Source organism: Alligator mississippiensis, chromosome 6, assembly GCF_030867095.1.
Source record: "Alligator mississippiensis isolate rAllMis1 chromosome 6, rAllMis1, whole genome shotgun sequence".
Lineage (NCBI taxonomy): Eukaryota > Metazoa > Chordata > Crocodylia > Alligatoridae > Alligator > Alligator mississippiensis.
This window is the reverse complement of record NC_081829.1, coordinates 36,247,473-36,270,842: the sequence shown is the minus strand read 5'-3', so window position 1 is coordinate 36,270,842 and position 23,370 is coordinate 36,247,473. Positions and strand designations below refer to the sequence as shown.

Sequence of the window (23,370 nt, the reverse complement as noted above, 5' to 3'; positions counted from 1 at the left end):
TGCAATGATTTGCCACACTGTTTTGCAAGGTGTGTTTTTCTTTGAAATGTAAGAAAGGTACTATGACTGAAGAGTGTTGTTCTATTATCCTTCAGATAAGAGCAATCTGACTTTAGTTGCTGCTAACATGGTATGGGTGGCAACTTATAAAGTGAGGAGATGTGTAAGATTCTTTGTTCAAGAGGGCTTTGCTTTCTGGTGATCTGAGGAGGACAAGCACAAATATTTATTCTGCTTACTACACATGTAATCCACTTAGCAGACAGTGTTATTACTTTTAACAATTCCAAAAGTTGCTCCTCTCATTTCTAACAAAGGGAGGAATACATTTAAGACAACTGCACAAAAATTAATGACACACATATAACAGACACAGGATCTCCTCCTGCCACAACTCCACACATCAGCAGCTTCCTCAACCTGATATATAGAAACAAGAGTGGTTAGTTGCTGGCATCAGCTAAAATCAGTGATCTGACCTACTAACTGGAAGAAGAACCAAGGTAATATGTGAGCATTTCCTATGTGGATTATAACTCCTGGGAGGTCACTAGCAGAATATTACCATAAATCCTCACCTATAACACACCCCAGAATATAATATGAAACTTGTTTTTGAAAGGCAGAGTGAAGGGAAAAAAATGGTCCACAGTTATAGAGCAGGATCAGAGCCTAATTTTCAGCTGGTTTATTCTCACTTTTCTGCTGAGACCTTAGCTACTCCTGAAGATTGGTCTCTGTAAGTGGATCTATGATTTTGAAAAGAGCTAACAAGTCTCCAATGCTGTGAATTAGGAGGACAGAAACCAGGAGCAGCTAGGCAGCATTTCTCAACCTATGGGTTGCAACCCAGAAGAATACATGAAAGGGTCACATACAAAATTTAAAAATTGATTCTCCTCTAAAGGAGAAAAACTGTGTCTTTTCCCTTGCAGGCTGACAGAGTTCCAGCCTTCAAAGGGCTGCTTGGGACTACTTGGGCCCCCCCACACCCTACACACACCCAACCCCTGCTTCACACACTGGGGGGCTAGGGCCCAGAGGCAGAGGGACAACAGGTCAGGAGTGAGGGGCACTGGGTCAGGACTGGCCATCAGTGTTTACAGATCAGTCCTGGTACAAAAAACGCTGAAAACCGTAAAGCTAGTGGACTGTAAAATTGCCTTAAGAAAAGTTAGCTTGATAAAGAAGAGATAATTGTTAACACCTGTGGAGTGAAGAACAATGAGCTATTAAGTCAATTGCCTCCCTCATGCATATAATTAATAGGAACAAGATCAATTTCTACTTAATTGGAGAAAAAGGGAAAAGCATTTTTAAATGAAATATACACGTGTACAATCTAAAACATACTGACAACATTTTCCAAACCTTTTTCCTGGTATATTCTTGCTATTTTTATTCATTACACAGCTAGCTAAACAATTGTTCACTTGTTAATTGAAAAACCTATTTAATGACTATCATGATATTTTTGAATGCAATGTATTATTTTGTACGTTATTCATCCAGCTGTACCGAAGAAATGCAATGGCGTTACTTGTATATTTCAGGAGGGAACCCTACAACAGTTTTTCAGTGTTTAGAAATAAACTGCATGAAGGTGACAGGCTCGGTGAATCAATATGGAAAAGTAAAAATGACAATAGAGACTAAAGATGATTATGTGCAAACCTTTAATTCCTCTTGAATTTTTTCCTCCATCAGTTTGGCTGCTTTTCGATCTTCTATTTCTATTTTCCATTTTTCAGCCACTATTCTGGCTTTTTCCTTAGCCATAGCATCCCGGAATTTCTTTGTAATTTCAGCCTCTTTTTGCCTCCTACAGAAAATAATTTGAAAATAAAAATAATTGAAAAAAATTGAAAATAATTGAAGTGAAAATTAGCCTTTATTCAGTAGGTAAGCAATAATTACTGACAATAAGTAATATACAAGATTGCATGAAAACATACAGGAAAATAATTCAAATGTATCTAAAATGAAGCACTATGGTCCAAGTTCCAAGCAAATACCCAGCTGGCAGAGCAAATGTAAATAAAAATAGCACTATCTTAGTGATATCTGCTTCCTGAATGTCTTTGAGTCACACCATAACCTGTTTCTTTTCCCGATAAAAAAAACACAAGTTCCCCTATTAGCAATGCAAATTCAGCATAGCAATATGGGAAAGTAATGTGGAACCTTTATTTTGCCTAAATATTAAAAAAAAATCCACTGCTAAATTCCAGTAGTAGAATATGCATTGTCACTGACAATGTAAGAGGCAAAAAGAACACAAATTTGAATACCACATTAAATATGCAAACTAGAAATAGGCAGCAGACAGTTTGGACAGAAAACAAATGATATGAGAAGGAATAAATATAGAATAACTTGTCATTTCAATACCCATTTTTGGAAGCTTTATAATGACCCTATTCTCTCAATGTCACTGAGCATCAGAAAAACCTCTGACTACTCCCAAAGCTACAGACGTCTCTATTAGAAGTATAGTTATGGCAATATGAGTTATACTATTCTTGGACTAAAAATTAAAACTAACTTACAAAAAAACTAATGCTGCAACAGAATTTATGTACAAAAACCTCCAGTTGTAGCCACAAACTTCTGACAATGGGCATCTCTGATTTAATCGTTATTCAAAAGCAGGTTGGTTAGTTTTATTCTGCAAACAGGTTAATGGTTTTAGGAGTTCATCAGAGCAAATCTAGTCCAGCCAAAGTTATACGGAGTAGCAGATAAAAATTAGCGATGTAAAAAAGGGATCTTTTAATAAATGAAAAATTGTGAGAATTTTTCCTTGTTTTCCAGTTTTTCAAAGAAAACAAAAATTCCTCCTAAAACATAATTTGTTTCTATATTTTGTAGAAAAGAATTAAGTTGCATCAATTTGAATTAGAAGTGAATACAGCATTTTGTTTAAAAAAAATCTAAATAATCCCATTCAAGTAAAAAATATATACAAGAATATTATTACCATACTTCCTCAGTATTACCTGCCACCTTTCTAAATGGCTGTGAATGGCAAGGAATCGAGCCTGAATTCAAACTCTTAAATCCTTACCATAATTCTTCTGCCTCCTTCTGTGCTTGCTGCCTGGCTCGTTCTGCAATTAGTTCTTCAGAAATCTGTTCATACGGCTTGTCACCTGTGGCTTCTCCCATAACCCAGACCCAGACCTCATCATCACTTCCATGCAGCCACTGCACACGTTTGCCATTACCTGTAACATCCACCAAAATAAGCAGGATAAGGTCTCATAAGGCAGCTAGCTCAGATTCAGAAATAAATACAGGTTAAATTGCATACTGCAGGGGTGTCAAACTTACCTGGGCCCATGGGTCACATCCAAACCACAGGGCTTCTCATGGCAAGTACCTGGTGGCTTGGACATTTGTCCCTGCACTGCTGCTGCTCATCCCACACCCCCAGCCCCACCCCAACCCCAACTCTCACCAACATGTATCCCCAGTGGGGCTCTGTAGTAAGGAATCTGTTAGTAAACCCTGCCTCCACTCACTCCACCCCCAAATTCCCAGCACCTCTGGGAACCCCTCAGGACATACCTCACAGGACACCTCTGGCATAATGGAATATTAAGCCTATGATTTAAATTCACTTATTAAAATAGGCTTAAGGCATTTGTCCAGGCCCAGCAACACAGGGACAGCCACACTGGGGACCTAGAGAGGTAGCACAGGACCCACAATGGCATTTTCCTTATCCACAGCTGTGCCCACACCCATGCCTGCCAAGTGGGACCCCAACTGGTCCAGGAGGAAACTGATGATCTCGTGGTACTGTGGGGCAAGGTGGAGGTGCAGTGTCAGTTTGAGCAGGGTGGGCACTCCAACACCCATGTCTATGAGGGGCTGTCAGCCTGGATGTGGGAGCATGGGCATGACTGGTCAGCATGGCAGTACCACATAAAGGTCAAGGCCTTGCAGGTGCGGTAGGTATCCATCAACAACCACAATCAGTGGTCAGGGAGTGCCTGTAAGTCCATACCCTTTATGAGGCAACTGATGGACATACTCATGCCCTGGGACCCAGGCTACAGTTTTTCTGTCTATAGCAGCATGGGTGGCCTGCCCAAGCCCCTGTCCCAGCCAGGGAAGGCCCCTTGGGTGTTCAGCAGCACATTCCACTGAGCTCCCCAGCTGCACCCTCCACCAGCTGCTTGGAGAGCCCAAGACAGCACCGCAGCCCCAGCTCCCACCATGAAGCACAGCTGGCCATGACACCACCAACCACCAGCAATGCCAGCTCCTCCCCAAGGGGAGGGGAGAGGGCCCAGATGGTCACCTTTCCACTGTGCCCTGCTGTCCGAGGACACTGCCCAGAGCCACATGCCACTGCCAACATCTGTGGCCACATGGAGCCACCAGCCACACCAGCCCCACTCACATGGTAAGCCCTGCTCTGGGGGGAGGGCCCTCCCCACACCAGCCCCCAGCCCCTGCCCTCCCTTTTGGCCTGGCCTGTCTGCACTCTCCTGGCCCCAGGTTCCCGCCCCCCACCAATCCCCCACAGCATGCAGAGAGATGGGAGATACTGCCAAACTTTATTGAGCAGCCCATGCCCGCACAGCTAGGTGGGCACAGGCCTCACAGGCCAAGGAATGCATCAATGCTGGTGGTAATATACTCCTGTGACAGCCAGAACCAGAGGGATTAATAAGTAATAAATATGTGCTTCTTAGAGGCATTTGGTATTTTGCCTAAACAGGTAATATTAGTTAATATAAAGCTTGTAAGTTTGTAAACCGCAAATGTAACTTGTCTGTCATAAATTTAACCAAAATGATAAAATTAACTGTTTGTAGAACTGACTGGGCCCCATGGACAAAGCTGTAGATGCAAGATTAGCTGACCTAATGGTTTCTGCTCAGGGTTCAGCTTTAACGATAAAAAACTGGATCCAACTGCCTGGCACACCCAACACATTCCAGGAAAGCATATTCAAAGAAAACCTTAAAGGGGTTGGGGCTTAGGCAGAGCAATGTCAATTTCAAACCTAAAAGTGCTACATTGTAATTTGCTTATTGGATAAAACTGAGTCTAGGTAGTAACATTTTATGATAATTTTTAACACCTTTCAATCCCATAGGTCAGCTATAGGGTAACATTGTGAGTGACTCTAAAGCCAACAGATTAGCATAAGACTAGGTATAAAAAGCATGTGCATCAGGTGACCAGCAGGAAGGAGGGAATGGAACGGTCATTTCTGTTCCACGCCCAGACCCCAGACTCCCAGTGTGAGTGAGGATCGGATCCTGATCAAGGGATCTTCCCCGTTAATCCCTCTGACAACGGCAATCGGGGACACCTGACTTCGCTGGAATCACTTGATGCATACCTGGCATTGAGGGACTATCGATAAGTTGCCAACCCATGTCTGTCTATCTGTTGTTTTGAACAGCTCAGTGGCTAATACCCTCGCAGTGCCCAGTTGGCCTGTGACAGAATTGATCTATCTGTTGTTATTATTTGCTTTTTACTATTAGCTCTTTAATACTGCATTATCTGCTTATCATATTTATCTTTCTGTTAACTGGTGTGTGTGTGTAAGCTATAATAAATTTGCCTTTACTCCACCCCCAACTTTGCCTCCTCAATCCAAAACTGAACCAAACAGCCCAGTTGGCCTGTGATAAAATTGATACACTCACAGTGCCCAGCTGGCCTGTGACAACTCCTTGGCTGCAGGGGGCAGGGATGTGTAGCACACCCACAGGTAGCTCTCCAGGAAGTAGTAGAGGTTGCAGGGCAGCCCAGGCTTGCCTCCCACAACATTGTGGCTCAAGGTCCTGTACCAGGTGCACAGGTGCACCCAGGGCACTATGGCCAGCAGCAGCAGGGCATAGTGGGTCAGTGCTCCTCAGTCCACACAAAAAGCTCCTCATGCACCACCCAGGGCATGAACAGGAGAGGCACATTCAGGGCACAATGGCAGCATGGGGGGGTGTCTCCCTAGAGAAGACCCCTGTGGGGACGATGGGGACACGGGAAGCTCCTCATCCCAGTCTTCCCAGAGCCCCACATACCCAAAGCCTGGCAACTACAGGCTGGCAAGCAGCACAGCAGAGTGGTTGGCCTGCTGGAGTGGGGGGAGAGGGAGAGGGGTCTGGAGCCATGGCAGCAGGTGCTGTCAGAAGCCTGTCCTGTCCCACCCTGGGAATGAGGCAAGGGAGGCAGACTACCCATGGCCAGCACCCAGTGGCCTGCTGGCCCCAGGGGAGTGAGCAGGGACAGGGTCTTGGATGGTGGCCACCTGGACCCAGGCCTGCTAAGCCAATTTACTCTGGTCCCTGGCCACCTGTGCACACCTGACCTCTGATCTGAGGTTGGGCACTACACGGCCCCTGGTATAGAGCATTTTATCTCTGAAATGTTGCAAACTCTCACAAACTTGCAGGAGTTTATCCTAGTGCCTATGACTGAGTGAATTCTTTAAATGAATAAATGGTAGAGGACTAAAGCTGTTAAATTCTAGAACCTAAATATCTGAGATATAGAGATCTGGTAATTTATCCAGTCCATTCCCATGTTTAAACAGTATTTTCCTTATAATGCATTTAGTTTAAGTGTTCTAGCCAGTCTAATTTTTCATTACTTCCTGTGGAAGATTATTTTGCAGCCTACCACAGGCTGGGTTGGAAGAGAGAACTCTTGTGGTTAAGAGTGGTTTAGGGCATGGTAGACCTGATTTTTAATCCCTGACTTTGAACCAGACTTCCTGTATGACTTCAGTAAGCCATTTTTCAAATGGGGATAAAAATTCTGCCTTTTTCTCTGTTTTGTCTGTTTAGATTTTAAGCTTTTATGGTCTTTTCTTGTTAGAGCTTGTTGAAATATTTAAACTGAAAATAATCACAAAGAAACTGGCATTTCATCAAAAATATCTTTTTTTTTTTGCAGGAAACTGATATGTGAGGCATTTTTAAATATTTTCATTTAATTAGCTTTATTAGAGCTATCTTTTACAAATAATTACTTTGGGTACATACAGACATTACACTTGCATCCACCTACACTTGCATCCACCTGTCTAGGGTCCTCCTCTGGTGGAGCAGGCATATCTGCTGGATTCCAGCCCTTGGTGGTGGCAGCCCTGAGGCTGCATTCCAGCTGCCAAGTGCGGCTTCTCCACTGAGTGCAGCTGTAGGTCCTGTAGAGCCATGAGACTAGCTGGAAAGCTTTGTACTCATACTCTTTGACCTCTTTATCATCTCTGCATAAAATATTCCTTTTCTTTCTACTCCTCTACTACGATTTCTATAAGGAGGTTAAACCCTCCTGAAACTTGTACTGCATTTGAATTAGGCTGCATCAGCATTTAGCTCCAGCACCAGGCTGATCAGCCTGTTTTCCTTTGTAGTTTTCAGACACTGCAGCTTCTGGGGGAATGTTTTGTTCTTTCTGAACATAGATACCAGATATATGTTCATTAAAGCATGGTGTGTTTTGCATAAGTTTTTATCAGCAGCTCTCACACGCCCTTCAGAACTAAGGACATTTCCATCTTCAAAGTTTTCAGGTTGGATCTGGAAAATCTACAGGCTAAGTGCATTTCTATTCCAAGTTACATTTGCTACATTCAGGCAAGTTATGCTCTGGCTTAAGTTAGAAACAGAAGGTTGTGAGCCAGAGAAACTTGGACTCAGCCTCTCCAAGCTTACTTGCACCAAGCTACTACATTCACTGGAGTAAATATTCTTTTATGTGCTGTAGTAAATTGACTCTATATGATGTTTTGTTTATCTGTGTAAGTATAATCTTCATTCTACAGGTCTAATAAATTCTTCTAGTCAGCGAAATAAGTTAAGGTGGCACAGGGATGCTTAGGTCCTAGAAAAACTTCACCACAGCTGACTATTGGCATTTTCCTAATTGCTTGTAAATTCAAATTAAAAGATCTAGCAAGATCATCTGCCATAGAATTATCCACCGATTTTATTTCATTTATGTCACCAACACTATAAGTTAGGTACTTTTTGTCTGCAAAAAAAAGACTAATCACACATATTAAAAAGAGCAAATAAATAAAAATATTATTGCTTACCTAGTTCTACTTGCAAGTTTTTGCAAGTGATTTTCACATAGGTATGTTTGCAATATGGAGGAAAAACTAGTTCCTCTCATTGCCTTATTTGAGTGAATGGGCAAACACACCCATGCTTTGGTGCAATTTGTATACCACTGGGCGCATCTGCATGCTCAATAATGCACCATAATTATGGTACATTTTAAGTTTAGTACCTGTAATGACAGGTAGTAACTTAATGTGCCATATTTGGAACTACTGAGCATTAACACAGATGGACATTTTTGGTGATGCTACTGCGCATTAGACAATCTACTTTGCTTTGCCCACCATGCTAATGCACAGTAGAATTACTCTTCTGCACATTAAGCATCTCATGTAAACTCACCCACTGTTAGTTACATCAGAATCAAGACCAGATAGAATATCATTCAGTCAACACACAAACAGTTCTCACTAGAACAGTCAAGGATTTTTTCCAGCAGATCTGAACTCATTAAACATTTTGGTTCTTTAAAAAAGGACAAGTTTTTTCCCCACTCTGCTTACTTTCAAAACTTGCTGAACTACTTTGTTCCTTAAACTTTCAAACAAAAATAATATTAGTTTCTTTGCTGGGAGCAAACCTAAGAAATGTTGGTCTGTAAATGAATGTTTCTGAAAATTACAAAGATTAGAGAAATCCAGCAGAAGATGAAATGGAAACACATTTGCTACATTAAATCTACTAGTTTCATCCATTACAATATATACGCCAATTATATCATAGCAATATTCTTGTGAAAAAACAACATAGACATGCAATAAACTGAATAGCCAGTGTAATAAATTCAATTTTCTGCTACATCTGCTTGCTGGCCATTAATCCATCTTGCCAAAACAACAATCCAAAACTTAAGGTACATTTCTGTCTTACTCCTTATCCTGCCCCAAACACATTTTTTTGGTTGTTATTTTGTTTTATTTTTGTTTAAATTAACAGAGGGAGGTAAAAAAAAATAACCTCTCTCCCGGCACCCAAGACTTTTGTCTTTAGCGCCCAGAACATCCACATACTTCAGAATGGAGCAATTTAGCTTTTTTAGAGGATAATTTTTTGTAGAGGCAGAAATTTAGCTGCTTTGTATAATATATCAAGGGGTGGTGGGAGGGGTCTAAGTCTTCTTTAAAAAAAAATCAGGCCTCCATAGCTCTTCTGCTGCTTCTTGATCGTATAATGAACTCATAATCCTGTGTTTATAGAATTACAGCCTGTTACCATGGAAATAATTATGCTACAATATATTCCTGCAGCATCGAAGAAAAAGAGATAAGATTGTAACGGAACAAACACTTATTTCAATAGGGCTATGATAATTAGCAAATATGGCAAAAGATAACGATATGTAACACAAAAAACAAGTTAGTTTGCATATTCACATGGTACAGTTCCACGTTTTCCGTGCTGTTATCATATTCCCACAAAGGAGCAAAATAAATCCACTGCATTTTTAAATTAGTCCCTAATAGCACTCTAAAGATCTTCTTGGTCCTCTAAGGTCCACTTCAATATTATTTTCATATCAGGTGTACCTTCTGGGAGACTATATCCAGGATTTACACTCTTATTCACAAAGGCAGTATGAGAGTAAATTTGTTGCCCAGCCCTTGCAGTTGAGAGTAAATTTGTTGCCCACCCATTATTCTCTGACTTTTCAATGCCAGTGACTTAAGAAAGTTTGTAAGATCATCCAACTAAAGTGCAATATTCTGAATTCATTTTCTAGTTGAACTGCTGCATTATTTAAAAATGGAACAAATCTATCAATATGATTTCTGGTCCGTATATACATTGCTTTTTTTTAAAAAGTGTCATAGAAGGCCCCTCACAGGTGGCTTCCAGAATCCATCCATTTAATGTGATACCACCCACACCAACTAGTCTTGCAACAACTCCCAGCTTCTTCATTCCCTAGAGTCCTAGCTAACTGAAGGCAGTCCCTTTAAGCCAAATATTATGGTGATTTATATTTTAAAAAAAAACAACAAAAAACAATTGAGAAATGTTGCATATGCTTTGGCAATTCCCTTTCTCCTCTTGGCTGACGTATTATTGTCTTTCCACATCACGTATTCATGAACTCACCATCAGTTTCATATGATTACCAGAGGGCTCACAACCAGAATGCGTGTGTTTATTTGAAGACTCGCCTGAATGTGAGAGTGTCCAGTTAGTGCCAACATCAGACCGCACCATGAAAACAGAGACACAGTTACACAGAAATCCCAGTATTAATGGCCTATGTATGTTCCACTATATCTGTCTCAGTAGCCAATGCTAGATTGTTTAGACTTTACATAAAGTGAGGGCTTATGAGCATGTGTAATGTAGCAGAACCCACAGGCAAAATAAAGCTAGTGTACTTGGAACCGCTGTGTTGCAGGCATGACAGGGCAGGCAAGGACTAAAACTGAAGCACAGACTTCTGACTGAACCCAGGCTGGCAGAGCAGTCCTTGCAACACTGTTTCAGATGGTACATATCCAGGTTTTATGGGGGCTGTTAGAGCTCTCTCTAGCCCTGGGATCAGTTAAGCCAAATGATGGTCTGGAAGCCACTGTTTAGCCCCATCTCAACCTGCTCCTGCAGTAAGCATATACTCAGTGCAGCTGGTATAAAGTATTAAACAAAAAACCACATCATATCACAAGCCAGTAAAATACATGGAGACTATTACATTATTGCATCCTAGGAATAACAATATGCCTCTAGTGTTAAAAGCTAAATTAAATTCCTAGTTCTAAGATTTATGTTAAATGTATAACAAATACCCAGTAATTACTGAACATCAGCAATTCAATAATCCAGTATTATTCTAAAAACCAGCAATTCAATAATCCAGTATTATTCTAAAAACCAGTGAGTTCATTTCTTACCAAACAGAATATGACTTCAGCACTTTTTTGGTTTGTTTGTTTTGTTTTGTTTTGCTTTTGGCTGAAGATTTGGTTTGCAATTTTAATGTATTTAAATAACTCCATGTAGTCTGTGTTATGTATGGCACACATTATATATATATATATATATAATGTGTGCCATATATATATATATATATATATATATATATATATATGGCACAGTATGCACAGTTTCTCCTCAGTCTATATATAGACTGCATACTGGGATTTGAAGCATAGTGCATACTGGGATTTGAAGTAAACAAATTTGGATCAAGGATGAATAAATGGTAAGATTTAAATCCAACACGGTCAAAATCTTAAACTGGTCTCAGAAGATCAATCCATTATGAGAAATCTAAGGCCATGATCCAACTTCGACAGAGCCCATTAAAATCCTTCCGCTGGCTTCAAATTACAGTCGGATCAGGCTCTTAATGAACACTGTTTGTTTGCATGACATTCATGTTGCAACTGCATTGGAAATGGAAGAATTCACTCCTGATTTTGGTTCCAAATACTGCAAAAAACTTTGGAGAGCTTCAGTCTTATTTTGACCCATCTCCAAAAATGCAGAGAATGAGAAAACAGACATTGTTAAAAGCAGATGCCATTCAGTAGGCAATGCATGTCTCAGGTAATTATATTTATGCAACTTACAGCTCTTTAACATCACCAGAGTGCTCAGGGGCTTAGTAAACAAGGACAGGCTTTAGTGTTTGAGATATTTTCTACAGTAACCATGGGAAGTACAAAGGAGCACTTGCCAATGCACACAGCTGAAATTCACAATATGTTACGAAGTTGAGTCTCCAACTACGAGGCTGAGACACTAGGGATATCTGTTAGGGGTGTGCAAAACGGGCTGTATTCAATTCAGATTCGGCCCAAATCAGGGACAGTGACTTGATTTGTTGATTCGGATTACTGTCCCGATTCGATTGGGCCGAATCTGAATCTGAAGATTCAGTGATTCAAAAAATCAGTGATTTGGCCACAGACACAGTGTTAAATGTTTTTTCTACATAGCTTGAGGTACCAGGCAGGGGTCATAAATGCTGTGATGGTAGGGTGGCTGGAAAGTCTCACAGGAGTCGGGCGGGGGGGAGAGGGGGGGGCGCGTGCTTGGCACCAAACCCGGAAGGGGACTGGAAGTAGTTCTGGTCCACTTCTGGGTTAGCTGCTGTAGGGTGACCCCAGGTACCCTCCCAGACCCAGACGGCACCAGTCGCCAAGCCGGATGGGAGGTGCAGGGGCCCCCCCTGCACACACCCCAGTGGACCTGGAAGTGGACCGGAAGTGCTTGTGGTCCACTTCCAAGTCTGTTGCTGAGCACAGTGGGGACACTCCCTCCCCCTCCCCCCCCCACCATGCTCCCATAGAATGCTCCATCTACCCCACCATCAGAGCATTCACAAGTTGCCTGGTACCTTGAGGTATGTAGAAAAAAACATTTAAAGCTGTGTCTATGTCTGAATCATTGTATCTTTCTGAACCTCTGTGAATCAATTTGGAGGGTTCCAGTCGATTTGGAGAGATTCAAGGGTCTCCTGATTCAATTTGGATTCAAGAGATTCAGCCACCAAATCGAGCCAAATATCTGTCGAATCAAATCAGCAACTGAAGCGTCACACAGCCCTATTTTTTTACCTTCAAGAATCTTCATTCATTCTCCAATGACCTTGCAACATTGATATAATTTAGATAAAGAAATTATTCTCTAACCATGCAATGATAAATGTACCTAATCTATCCCCAGCTAGTCTTGCTAAGGACATGAAAATGGCACTACAGCTGTTACAACCAGTTCCTTTCTGAACCTCATGAGTTGCAACTCACAATAAATAAATGTCAGAATGAGTAGCAGCAAACCGATATCCCCTCCGCACTCACAAGCCTGTACTTCAGCAGCTTAATGCAATTGTTTTTGATATCTTGTTGATGGTATTCTGATAGTTCCAAACTACCTTAGCTCTGGATACTGAAGAAAAATCTGCAACCAAAATGGCAGGTTCCTTCACTTATTCCCTATTCAGCTAAATCAGTTAAAGGGCTCCTGCCTGATCAAATAAATGTGTTTCTGTGAAAGTAGAAAAGCTGCCTGTCACTCAACCCAGAGCAAATCCCAAAGGCATCTTGAAGCTGAGGTGACTTATGTCAGTGATTTTAAGACACAAAAGTCTTAAATTTTAAGACTTTAAAATTTATTTTAAGTGATTTTAAGACAAAAAGTCAAGCAAGGACTGTGAGCTCTGCTTACTGCTATGGAAATATGTCCCTTCAGGACAAACCTGAGAACCAGTTTGTAAATACCATAGTCTTTTGCATACAACATGCCCTGGAATAAGAAGTGCACCTTGTTTTGGAATAGCAGAATGAAGAAAAAGGATTTTTCCTCATACTAAGTAACTAAACAGCAACATCTAGAAAGCCAAAACTACACATTGTTCTGCTCCTCGTGCAGTGTGTGTAATTACTTTTGCTTAAGCAGCAGAAACAGTTATTACCATATTTCCTTGCTTGTAAGGTGCACCCCAATTTCAAGCAGAAGGGTCTTTTAAATTATTATTTCTAATAGATGTGTGTTATAGGCTAGAAAATATGGTATACCAGCACCAAAATTCAAAGCTCTAAGAATTCTACTACATTATTAAGAAAAAGTTCTTTCAGTAGAAGTCAATGTCACAATCCATCTCATTCACATTACATAATAATACTTTGATCAGTGGACTGATACTGTTAGCTTAAGTTAAGTATACTTCTAATTGGTATAGTATATGCTTCAGTTATGAAGCAGCTGTGCCAGAACTTTGCAATCCTGTGCTATAACACTCTCCCACTTCTGGGCTTCCTGAGATCAAACTACCAGAAAGGAAAGCCGTTTATTAGACAATGAGAGTGGTACTGTGCAGAATTGGTCAAAATTTTGTGGTAAAGAATAAATTCACTAAAAAAAAATCCACCTTGAAAGGACCAAATATTATTTTTAAACCTGACACAGAAATTTACTGAAAAGAACTAATATGTATGGGGGAGGCAGAAGAGGAAGGAGGAGTCAAAATGATTGTTTCAATATTTTCAAAATGATTGTTGCAATATTTTCAAAATGATTGTTGCAATATTTTCAAATTAACATTTCATTTTGAAAAGGTTGAAATGTTTCAGTTAGCTTTTTTTTTGAACTACCATGTTCCTTTAAAAATGAAATTATAAAAGATTAAATAACCTAAAAGTGAAATATTTAATTGGACATAGAACAAAACATTTATTTGTACCAAAATTCAAACAAAATATTTTGTTTTGGGATGACCCAAAACAAAATTGCTCTTTTATCTATTCTGTCAAAAACCTCCTGAATTTCCCATTCTGGTTTACCCTGGACTGATTTTTCCAGTGTTTTGGTTTGGCTACTGAACCAAAAAAAAAATAAAAAACAACAACAAAGAAAAAACTTATTTTCATAACTACAGTCCTGTAACGTCTGTTAGAGATGCCTAGTCTAACCCCCTGTTCCCACAGAAATACTGTAACATTCAGTATAAAGCACATAAGCATATATCAGTTATGTAGTTTGTCTAGCGATAGATTCTTACATGTTTCTACATTTAAGGGAACAGACACTTGACCCTCTATGTATTGTACCAGTGGATCAGATGGTACAAACTGCACTGAATGAAACTCTAAAGAAGTTAGAAAAATCACAGTTTGAATGTATATATAAATTGTTTAAAAGTCATGCTGAATTATGTTCACTTGAACCTGCAGATGTTTTTAGATACCATTCAAGGTTTCCTGTCCCTTGACATATGAATGTATTATTCTTTTTCAATTCTGTAATTACTGTTTCTAAAAGTGGACAGTTTTCTTTATGCTTTGAGTGGGCTACATAAAACTTGTACTTGTCAAGTTAATATAGAATTTTTTGTTAACCAGAAGAATCTGAGTCTTAAAGATTACACAGATCACTTCACCCTCTATAGATATTTGAAAGGATCCATAAGATGGAAGGGAGTCAGTTATTTTGCTCCAGCAATACCAAGATGTTTTCTCAGGACAGGAGCTAGAAAATAATCTCTCCAACAGAGTGAGGAATCTTATTCTTACAAAAAGTGAAGCTTCTAAAGATTATTATATTTATTGCATATTGCATGCCCCCAAATAAAACATACACCTTGTTTTTGGAAAGCAAAATAGAGGCCGGGGGGGGGGGGGGGGCGGGGGAAGACTTCCAGAGTCATGACTGATTGTCTGATACACAGTAAGTTCTTCTGGGAACCTAAAGGCTGTGTCCACACGAGCAAGGGTGTGCATTTGCAGCAGTACAAATAATAGTGGCACAAATATGCGTTGCTAATTTATGCTGCAGTGCACACCCCTGCTCATGTACTTTGCAGCAGGACACATTGTCCCACTGCCTCATGGTGCAGGGAGAGGTTGGCTTTGGCACAGAGTCCCTCAGTGAGGGGCTAGCCAGCAGGCAGCCCTTGTGCTGAGGCACTGTGCCCCAGGCAGCTGGGCAGGGACACATGAAGCCCCTGCACTGAGGCACCCTGCACCCCAGGCAGCTGCTCTCTGGCTGGCTGGGGCACAGTGTGCCTCGAGACAGGGGGGCAGGCAGCCCTGCACTGACTGCTTCCGTCTTCACATGCCTCAGTGCAGGAGCCCCCACACTAAGGCACGTGGAGCCCATGCACTGAAGCACAGGCAGGGTGCCTCAGCATGGGAGCTCTGCAGCACACAGAGATGGGGGAGCAGGCAGAGCAGACCTATCAGCTCCCTCATCTCCACGTTTGTCCTGGCGCATGCCACTTCGGCATGCTTTGCGCTGCTTTTTTCTCGCAATATTTTTCTTCTTTTTGCTACCAGCAAATTTTGGTAGCAAATTTTGCCCCAGCACTGCAAATTAGCAGTGTCATACATGGTTTAATGTGTAACACATGTGATCTGTGATACCACAAAGAGGTTTATGGCACCACAAACCATGTGTGGTGGGCCAGTATGGCCAGTAGGGGGTGCTCCTGCGTTGAGCCACCCACCTCACTGCGCCCGACCACCTTCCAGGTTCTGAGTGCCTTCCTCGGGGCTCCTCTCTCTCTCTGAGTCTTCCTCATGGCTGCTCCCTCCTCCTCCTGAGCAGTCCTTAACTTATATAGCCTTTAAGTCGGCAGGCCTGGATGAGCTCCATCCGAGGGTGCTGAAGGCACTGGCCGACATCATTGCAGAGCCACTGGCGGGAATATTTGAACGCTCATGGCGCATGGGCCAAGTCCCGGAGGACTGGAAAAGGGCCAATGTGGTCCCCATTTTCAAGAAGGGGAGGAAGGAGGACCCGAGCAACTATAGGCCAGTCAGTCTCAACTCCATCCTTGGCAAAGTCTTTGAAAAAATTATCAAGGCTCACATTTGTGAGAGCCCGGCAGGACAAATTATGCTGAGGGGAAACCAGCACGGGTTCGTGGCAGGCAGATCGTGCCTGACCAATCTAGTCTCTTTTTATGACCAGGTTATGAAACGCCTGGACACAGGAGGAGGGGTGGATGTCGTATACTTAGACTTCAGGAAGGCCTTCGATACGGTATCCCACCCCATACTGGTGAACAAGTTAAGAGGCGGTGACTTGGATGACTACACAGTCCGGTGGGTGGCGAATTGGCTAGAGGGTCGCACCCAGAGAGTCATGGTAGATGGGTCGGTTTCGACCTGGAAGGGTGTGGGCAGTGGGGTCCCGCAGGGCTCAGTCCTTGGACCGATACTCTTTAATGTCTTCATCAGTGACTTGGACGAAGGAGTCACATGTACTCTGTCCAAGTTTGCAGATGACACAAAGCTATGGGGAGAAGTTGACACGGCGGAGGGCAGGGAACAGCTGCAAGCAGACCTGGACAGGTTGGACAAGTGGGCAGAAAACAACAGAATGCAGTTCAACAAGGAGAAATGCAAAGTGCTGCACCTAGGGAGGAAAAATGTCCAGCACACCTACAGCCTAGGAAATGACCTGCTGGGTGGCATGGAAGTGGAAAGGGATCTTGGAGTCCTAGTGGACTCCAAGATGAACATGAGTCGGCAGTGTGACAAAGCCATCAAAAAAGCCAATGGCACTTTATCATGCATCAGCAGATGCATGACGAATAGGTCCAAGGAGGTGATACTTCCCCTCTATCGGGCGCTGGTCAGACCGCAGTTGGAGTACTGCATGCAATTCTGGGTGCCACACTTCAAGAAGGATGCGGATAACCTGGAGAGGGTCCAGAGAAGGGCCACTCGTATGGTTAAGGGCCTACACACCAAGCCCTACAAGGAGAGACTAGAGAAACTGGACCTTTTCAGCCTCCGCAAGAGAAGGCTGAGAGGCGACCTTGTGGCTGCCTATAAGTTCATCACGGGGGCACAGAAGGGAATTGGTGAGTATTTATTCACCAAGGCACCCCCGGGGGTTACAAGAAATAATGGCCACAAGCTAGCAGAGAGCAGATTTAGATTGGACATTAGGAAGAACTTCTTCACAGTTCGAGTGGCCAAGGTCTGGAACGGGCTCCCAAGGGAGGTGGTGCTCTCCCCTACCCTGGGGGTCTTCAAGAGGAGGTTAGATGAGTATCTAGCTGGGGCCATCTAGACCCAGCACTCTTTCCTGCTTATGCAGGGGGTCAGACTTGATGATCTATTGAGGTCCCTTCCGACCCTAACATCTATGAATCTTATGACCTCATTTACCTGGTCCAATGGAAGCCAGCAGCTGTTGGCTGTCAGCCAACCAATTTGAAATGCATCACTAGTTGCTGGGCAGACTGGCAGTTCCTAGCTTCCCAGGGAGTCCAAGCCCCTCACCCAAGTATGTGATGCCAGTCACATAAGCAGAGGGAGCAGGTTTCCCCCCTCCCTCAGGAATGTATCCAGCTCAGGTTACCTAAAGAGATAGGGTAAGGTGTGTACCCTCTGCAGGGCCCATCTTAACCAAACTGTCACAGAGCAGAGTTTCTGGGGAGAAACAGAGGTGGCCTTCTGCCACACCATGCATGCCTGAATATCTGGATCCAACCAAAGTGTCCAGGAAGTGTTGCATCCAAGGAGACAGTCCAGATGAAGCAGGACCTTCCTTGTGTGGAAGTTCAACATCACACAAGGGTAGGCCCCAGACCCTTGCAAGGGCAACAGCAAGACTGGTAGTTCTTTACTCTAAGTGGCTTTTTATTTATGTTCCAATAAACAAAGGAGTAGTTTCCACATCGCAAGTTCCATTAAGATACTACCAGGAGCTCACTTGCTACTTCAAGCGCAAGCTATAGCACTCAGCTAATTGCTATGGCTGTGAGAGGGTTAACATAAGACTCTGCCTCTTCCTTCGGGCCAGACAAGTGACAGTCACCATAGCAGCCTCCAATTTCCATGTTATAAAGTGTTCTTAAGCCTGCGTCTTTTCTAGTGAAGAAAATAGTTCCTTCACTTGGTACGCAAACCCAATTTTAGGGAGCTGATTCTGGGGGGAGAGATGTATATTGTGTAAGAGAACACGTGGTATTACTATTGACTGCTAATAACTGTGTCACTGACATGAAGAGTACATCTACATACCAGCTTCTTAAGAGGGTCAATTAGCACAGGCAGTGCTATGTTAGCTGTGCTGATAGCTAACATGTTTCCAGTATCTAAGCTACCTAGCATGAGTACCTCTGCATAGTGCCATGTACTCATGCCTAGCAGAACTACTCTGATATCTATCAGCTGAGAACCTGGCAAACTGAATGATCAAAATATATTTTCAGGTAAAATTTTCTACAGCCTTGGTTCCCTAGTAAATTAGCAGCCTTAATTCCCAAGTCACTTTTGAAAACTGGTGCTTATGAAAATTCTACCATTTTTGTCCGATTGGCAGATCTTATGTTCCCTGACACCAATTTGGGACTTTGGTTCACTATCAGGTCAAGATGTACAACCTCCATATACAGTAAGAGCATTTTTGGGGCACTACTTTCTATAAAGACTTCTTATGTATGTAGCAACTATTAAGTTTAAATTGTTATAAAATAGGAAAAATTGACAAGTATTTATTCTCTTCTTTTTTTTATCCTTGAACTATCAAAAATAGAATTTGATAGGTAAAAATACAAATTATAGATAAAATTCAGAGGTTACACAAATTAGTTTCCATATAAATAACATAATAAAATAATAAAACAATGTATAATGCAATACAATATTTATGTAACGGACATCCACATTAGACTGTGATCTATAATAATCAAGCTAGTGGAGGCTGACCCTTACATTTTGAATCTTAAGTAATCCTGGCCTACAGCAGGATTACATTGAGCTGGGAACTGAAGACTCATTCCTACAATGCTCTTGGGCATCAGAATTTATCATAGATCAGCACAGTAAAACCTAAGACTTTGATTCTCTACCATCTATACCAAGATAAAGCCAGTACAACTCCACTGACTGCAGAGTAACACCAGCATAAAGCCACACATTAAAATCAGAGAAACAGAGACTACACTTTTTGGCAGAGGCAGCAATTAAAACCACCCACATCCCTCAGTGGGAATGGAAATTGGAGGAGGTGGTTGTGGTGCTTCCAAATTTCCTGGATGTCAATTGCACTGAAAAGAAATTGAAGAAGGGACAATCTTCTAAATTGCAATATACATTGCAAGTTGAGGAAAACAGAAAACCGGTTTTATTTTCCTCTGGAACTATGGAGTGGACTACAAACCTCTACAAAAATAGATCCAAAGAGAAAACCAAGGATACCCATCACTCCTGACCTCCAGTATAACACACACCATAGAATTTCACATAGTACTTCCTGCATTGGGGGCATCATTTTTGCATGACCTAAAATTATTTTCCAAACAAGAAACCAGTTCTCATTTGAGACCCTTTACTATTATAAATCATGGGAATATGAACAATTAATAGATGCACTAGCATGTGAAAGGACCTAGCACAAATATTAGCCACTGTGTAGTTTTACTCTGGGTAACTTTAGCATGAATATGGGCACGTGTCTGTGCTGATATAACCTATAGGTTCTTCTGCTGCTCGTCTCTCCTTTTTCTCATTCTTTATAAATCAGAAAATTAATTACCCAGAAAATAGTCTCCTGTACTAAGAAGCTGAATATATTTAATGTATAATTTATATATGGAAATTTAGATGTCAACACTGTGACAAATCATCATATAAATATTTTTGCAGTTAAATTTTTCTGCATCTATTTTTCTCAGAGAATGAGCGTAATACAGATTATCTTGATGCTATAATGTTGTTTTGGTCTGTAGGCCTGAACTGCATTTTTAATTTTTTCCCAGCTACAAATCAAAGTGCACAAGCCTTGGGGGCTCTATGAAAGGCAAAACTGATAGACCTAGGAGAAGGCTCTTTATGGTGTATTTAAAGACTGTTATGAGAGAGATAGAAAAATAAGAAACAAAGGATGCTTCAGACCCCATGCTAGCAACTAGATAGGGCTGATTCTAGCCTATGTTGCTGCTAATCCATAGATTAAAACATAATCTGCACTTTTCACAGAGTTTTTCTTGTTTGTTCTAACAATACTTTTGTGAGGTATAATCATTTTACAACTGGGTCAGATTGTGAAGACCCTTGTTCATGGGAGAAGTCTCAGCATTTGAGTTTGTTCTGAGTAAATGAAGTAATCAAGAGATGGCTTTAAAGATCCCTCAGGGTGTTAAATTCCTAATGGTATGTGCGGCCCACCTCACAAACAACAGTTCTTAGGCTATTAAATACACAAAAGGTCTCTGCTAAACCTTGTAATCCATGTTTATAACTGTACTATAAAAAAAGAACAAGCCTTTTACTTTGGTTGTGCCTTAATATAAGTATATAATGTACTGAACCTGGGATTGTGCAAGTGCTAGAACACCCGCCATCAAGGCATTCCAAACATTAGTTTATTTACAAATACCAATTCACAGCATCCTTATCAGAAAGATGAGCTTTATCACATTCAATGTATAGATGAGAGAACCCAGATACAGAAGTCTAAATTCTCAAGAGATTTTAATAATAACTCAGTTTGAAGGCACACAACTGGAGCCATGCTTTTCTGGGTTCAAGTACTCAGCACTTTCATAAAATCTGCCACCCAGAATTACTAGTCAATTTGAAAATTCATGCTAGAGAAGTTACAGACCAGATTATGATCTTGGATGCAGCACAGAGAAAGGGAAGTATGACTTCAGGAATATTGCTGACTAGCATCCTGCCTCATACTCATCTGGTTCTGGGTACGTAATACTGCTTGTAATACTGCTCCTTTATATCAGTTGTAAGTGACAACACATGCCATGCAACAGGTAATCTAGCCAGTAAATGAATATAGGGGTTTGGAACCAAGGGTGTTCCTATTTACTCCAGAGAGAAAGAAAGTGTGTAACCCCACTTACTCCTACCCACCAGGAACCAAAATAGAGCAGGTAATTCAAGAAGGATATACAAAAGAACCATGGAGAACTACCCTGTACGTGTGGAAGCCAAGTCAGATCTAGTCTTCAGTAATACATGTTCAAATATATATGTTCAAATCATATGACAAATAAATTACAGGATCAGAAACTGAACCCAGGTTTGGTTCTAGCCTCTTGGCAATACTCTTTCCAACTAATATCTTCCATTTTGCCATATAGCCAGACTTGCCCCTCTGTATTATATATGCCCATCTCCCCATTGCATCCAGCCCCTGCCCAAACACAGAAAAGCCTTGCAAAGCTTACTTCGCTTGAGTCTTGCCGTCTTTTTCAACAGCGCATCCTCCGTTTGTGCTTTTTCCTCCCTCTCCCTCCAGCGTCTCAGCTGCTCTTCCCTCATTTTGTAAAACAGGATCTGCTTCTGCTCTTCATTGAGTTCTGCCAGGAGTTCAGGGTCAATGTACATATCACGTAAAATTTGCTGCAGCATGGTGACACTCCGAAAAAAAGACAGCCCTCAAGACTGGCCCACGTTATGCTGACAAAATCCTACTCGCCGCACACTGCAAAGCAACCTGAAGCAAGAGCACGCTCCCAAAACTGCCTGCCCAGGGAGATTTGATTCTTCCTGCTTTGTCCCTCTTCTCACCGGCATGCTCTGCAATTCTTTGCTTAACAATTACAGAATTCCCTGACCATTGTGTCCACCAGGCAGCAACAGGTGTCATATGGAGAAAAGCGGGGAAAAAAAAGAAAAGGAGAAGAGGCCCTGCGTGAAATGTATTGCAGGCAAGTAAAAACAGCAGGCTCCGCACAATGGATCTGCAATCTATGCTTCTTGAATAAGTGAAGAAACTTCAGTACAAAAGGAAGCCTTTGGTTATGGCACACCATCTATTTTAGTTGAATGGGTTCCCATTCTGTAGCAATGTACTCTTTGTGATATAGCGTTCTTCTTGGGTTTTGAGTGATGTCATGGTTAAAAGTATCAACTACACCAGCAATATCTATATCACTCTGGCTCCCTTTGGGAATCGATCTCCTCCGATAAGAGAGGAAACTAGTTTGCACATTGTTTCCTAGTCTATCTGCCTAACTAGTCTCAATAGGGTGTGCCATCCAATTATACCAGAGGTCATATTTACTTAGACCCAACAGACATGGTGATTCAGCAAACTGATTAAAGTTCATTTAAAATTAAAAGTAGATGCAACAGAAGCCAGGAGAATCTTGTTATCACTTTATAAAGAGTGAATTAATATTAATTAGACAAGAGTCAGTTCTCAGCAGTTCATGTGGACTCTAACCCTCTTGCTGTTAATTCATTTTCACTTTGGGGCTGGAGGAAGATATAATATTGCTCTTCAAGCAAATTGTGACCTTTCACTATTTAATGACATTTCATGGATCTCAGTGAAATACTATTATTTCAGCACTTGGACCAACTGCAGTTAATAATTTTTTTTTTTTTAATCCAGTACAAGTCCAACCCAACTTTTACTGATAGTATGCCAATTTCTCTAGGGGACTTATTCATTTTCATAGGAAAATGCATTTCATGGGATTTTTGAGCCAAACTAAATTTGTACCAGGGCTGTTTTAAGTACATGTAAGTAAACTCAAATGCTTGTGTAATTCACACATTTCTATTTACCTTCCATTTTGGGAATTTCTGTGAGTTTTTCTGTCCTATGACACTCCATTCAGCTATCCCAGAGGTGGAAACTTTCTAAAATTACCTTTTCCCTCCTCTTATTGGCTTCCTCGGGAAGCTTTTGGCAACCTGCCAAAATAATAGCTAAACACAAATATTCAAAGATCAGGTTTGCACCAGTCCAAGTTAAAGACTATTCATGGAACCCTGTCTTCAAACACCCTCTAAAACCATTTCTCTAGTCAGAGAGAATGGTCTTCAACACTGAACTATCTCCTTATCCTTATCCTTTCAGATGG

The 23,370-nt window shown here is 41.5% G+C and overlaps 1 protein-coding gene across 2 annotated transcripts in view; it reads right to left on the bottom strand.

Moving 5' to 3' along the window:
* SH2D4B (SH2 domain containing 4B) overlaps positions 1-23,370 on the bottom strand; it is a 119,383-nt gene that overhangs the window by 88,485 nt on the left and 7,528 nt on the right. Inside the window, exons 1-3 of one of the 2 annotated variants that reach the window (XM_014602621.3) lie at positions 21,724-22,118; positions 3,068-3,227; positions 1,675-1,822 (exon numbers count right to left, since the gene is read on the bottom strand). In XM_014602621.3, the coding sequence (XP_014458107.1) occupies positions 1,675-1,822; positions 3,068-3,227; positions 21,724-21,907 (492 nt within the window). In that variant the 5' untranslated portion in view covers positions 21,908-22,118. Of the gene's footprint in view, positions 1-1,674; positions 1,823-3,067; positions 3,228-21,723; positions 22,119-23,370 lie in introns of those variants that run through there. The other variant, XM_059729798.1, reaches the window with a different exon arrangement.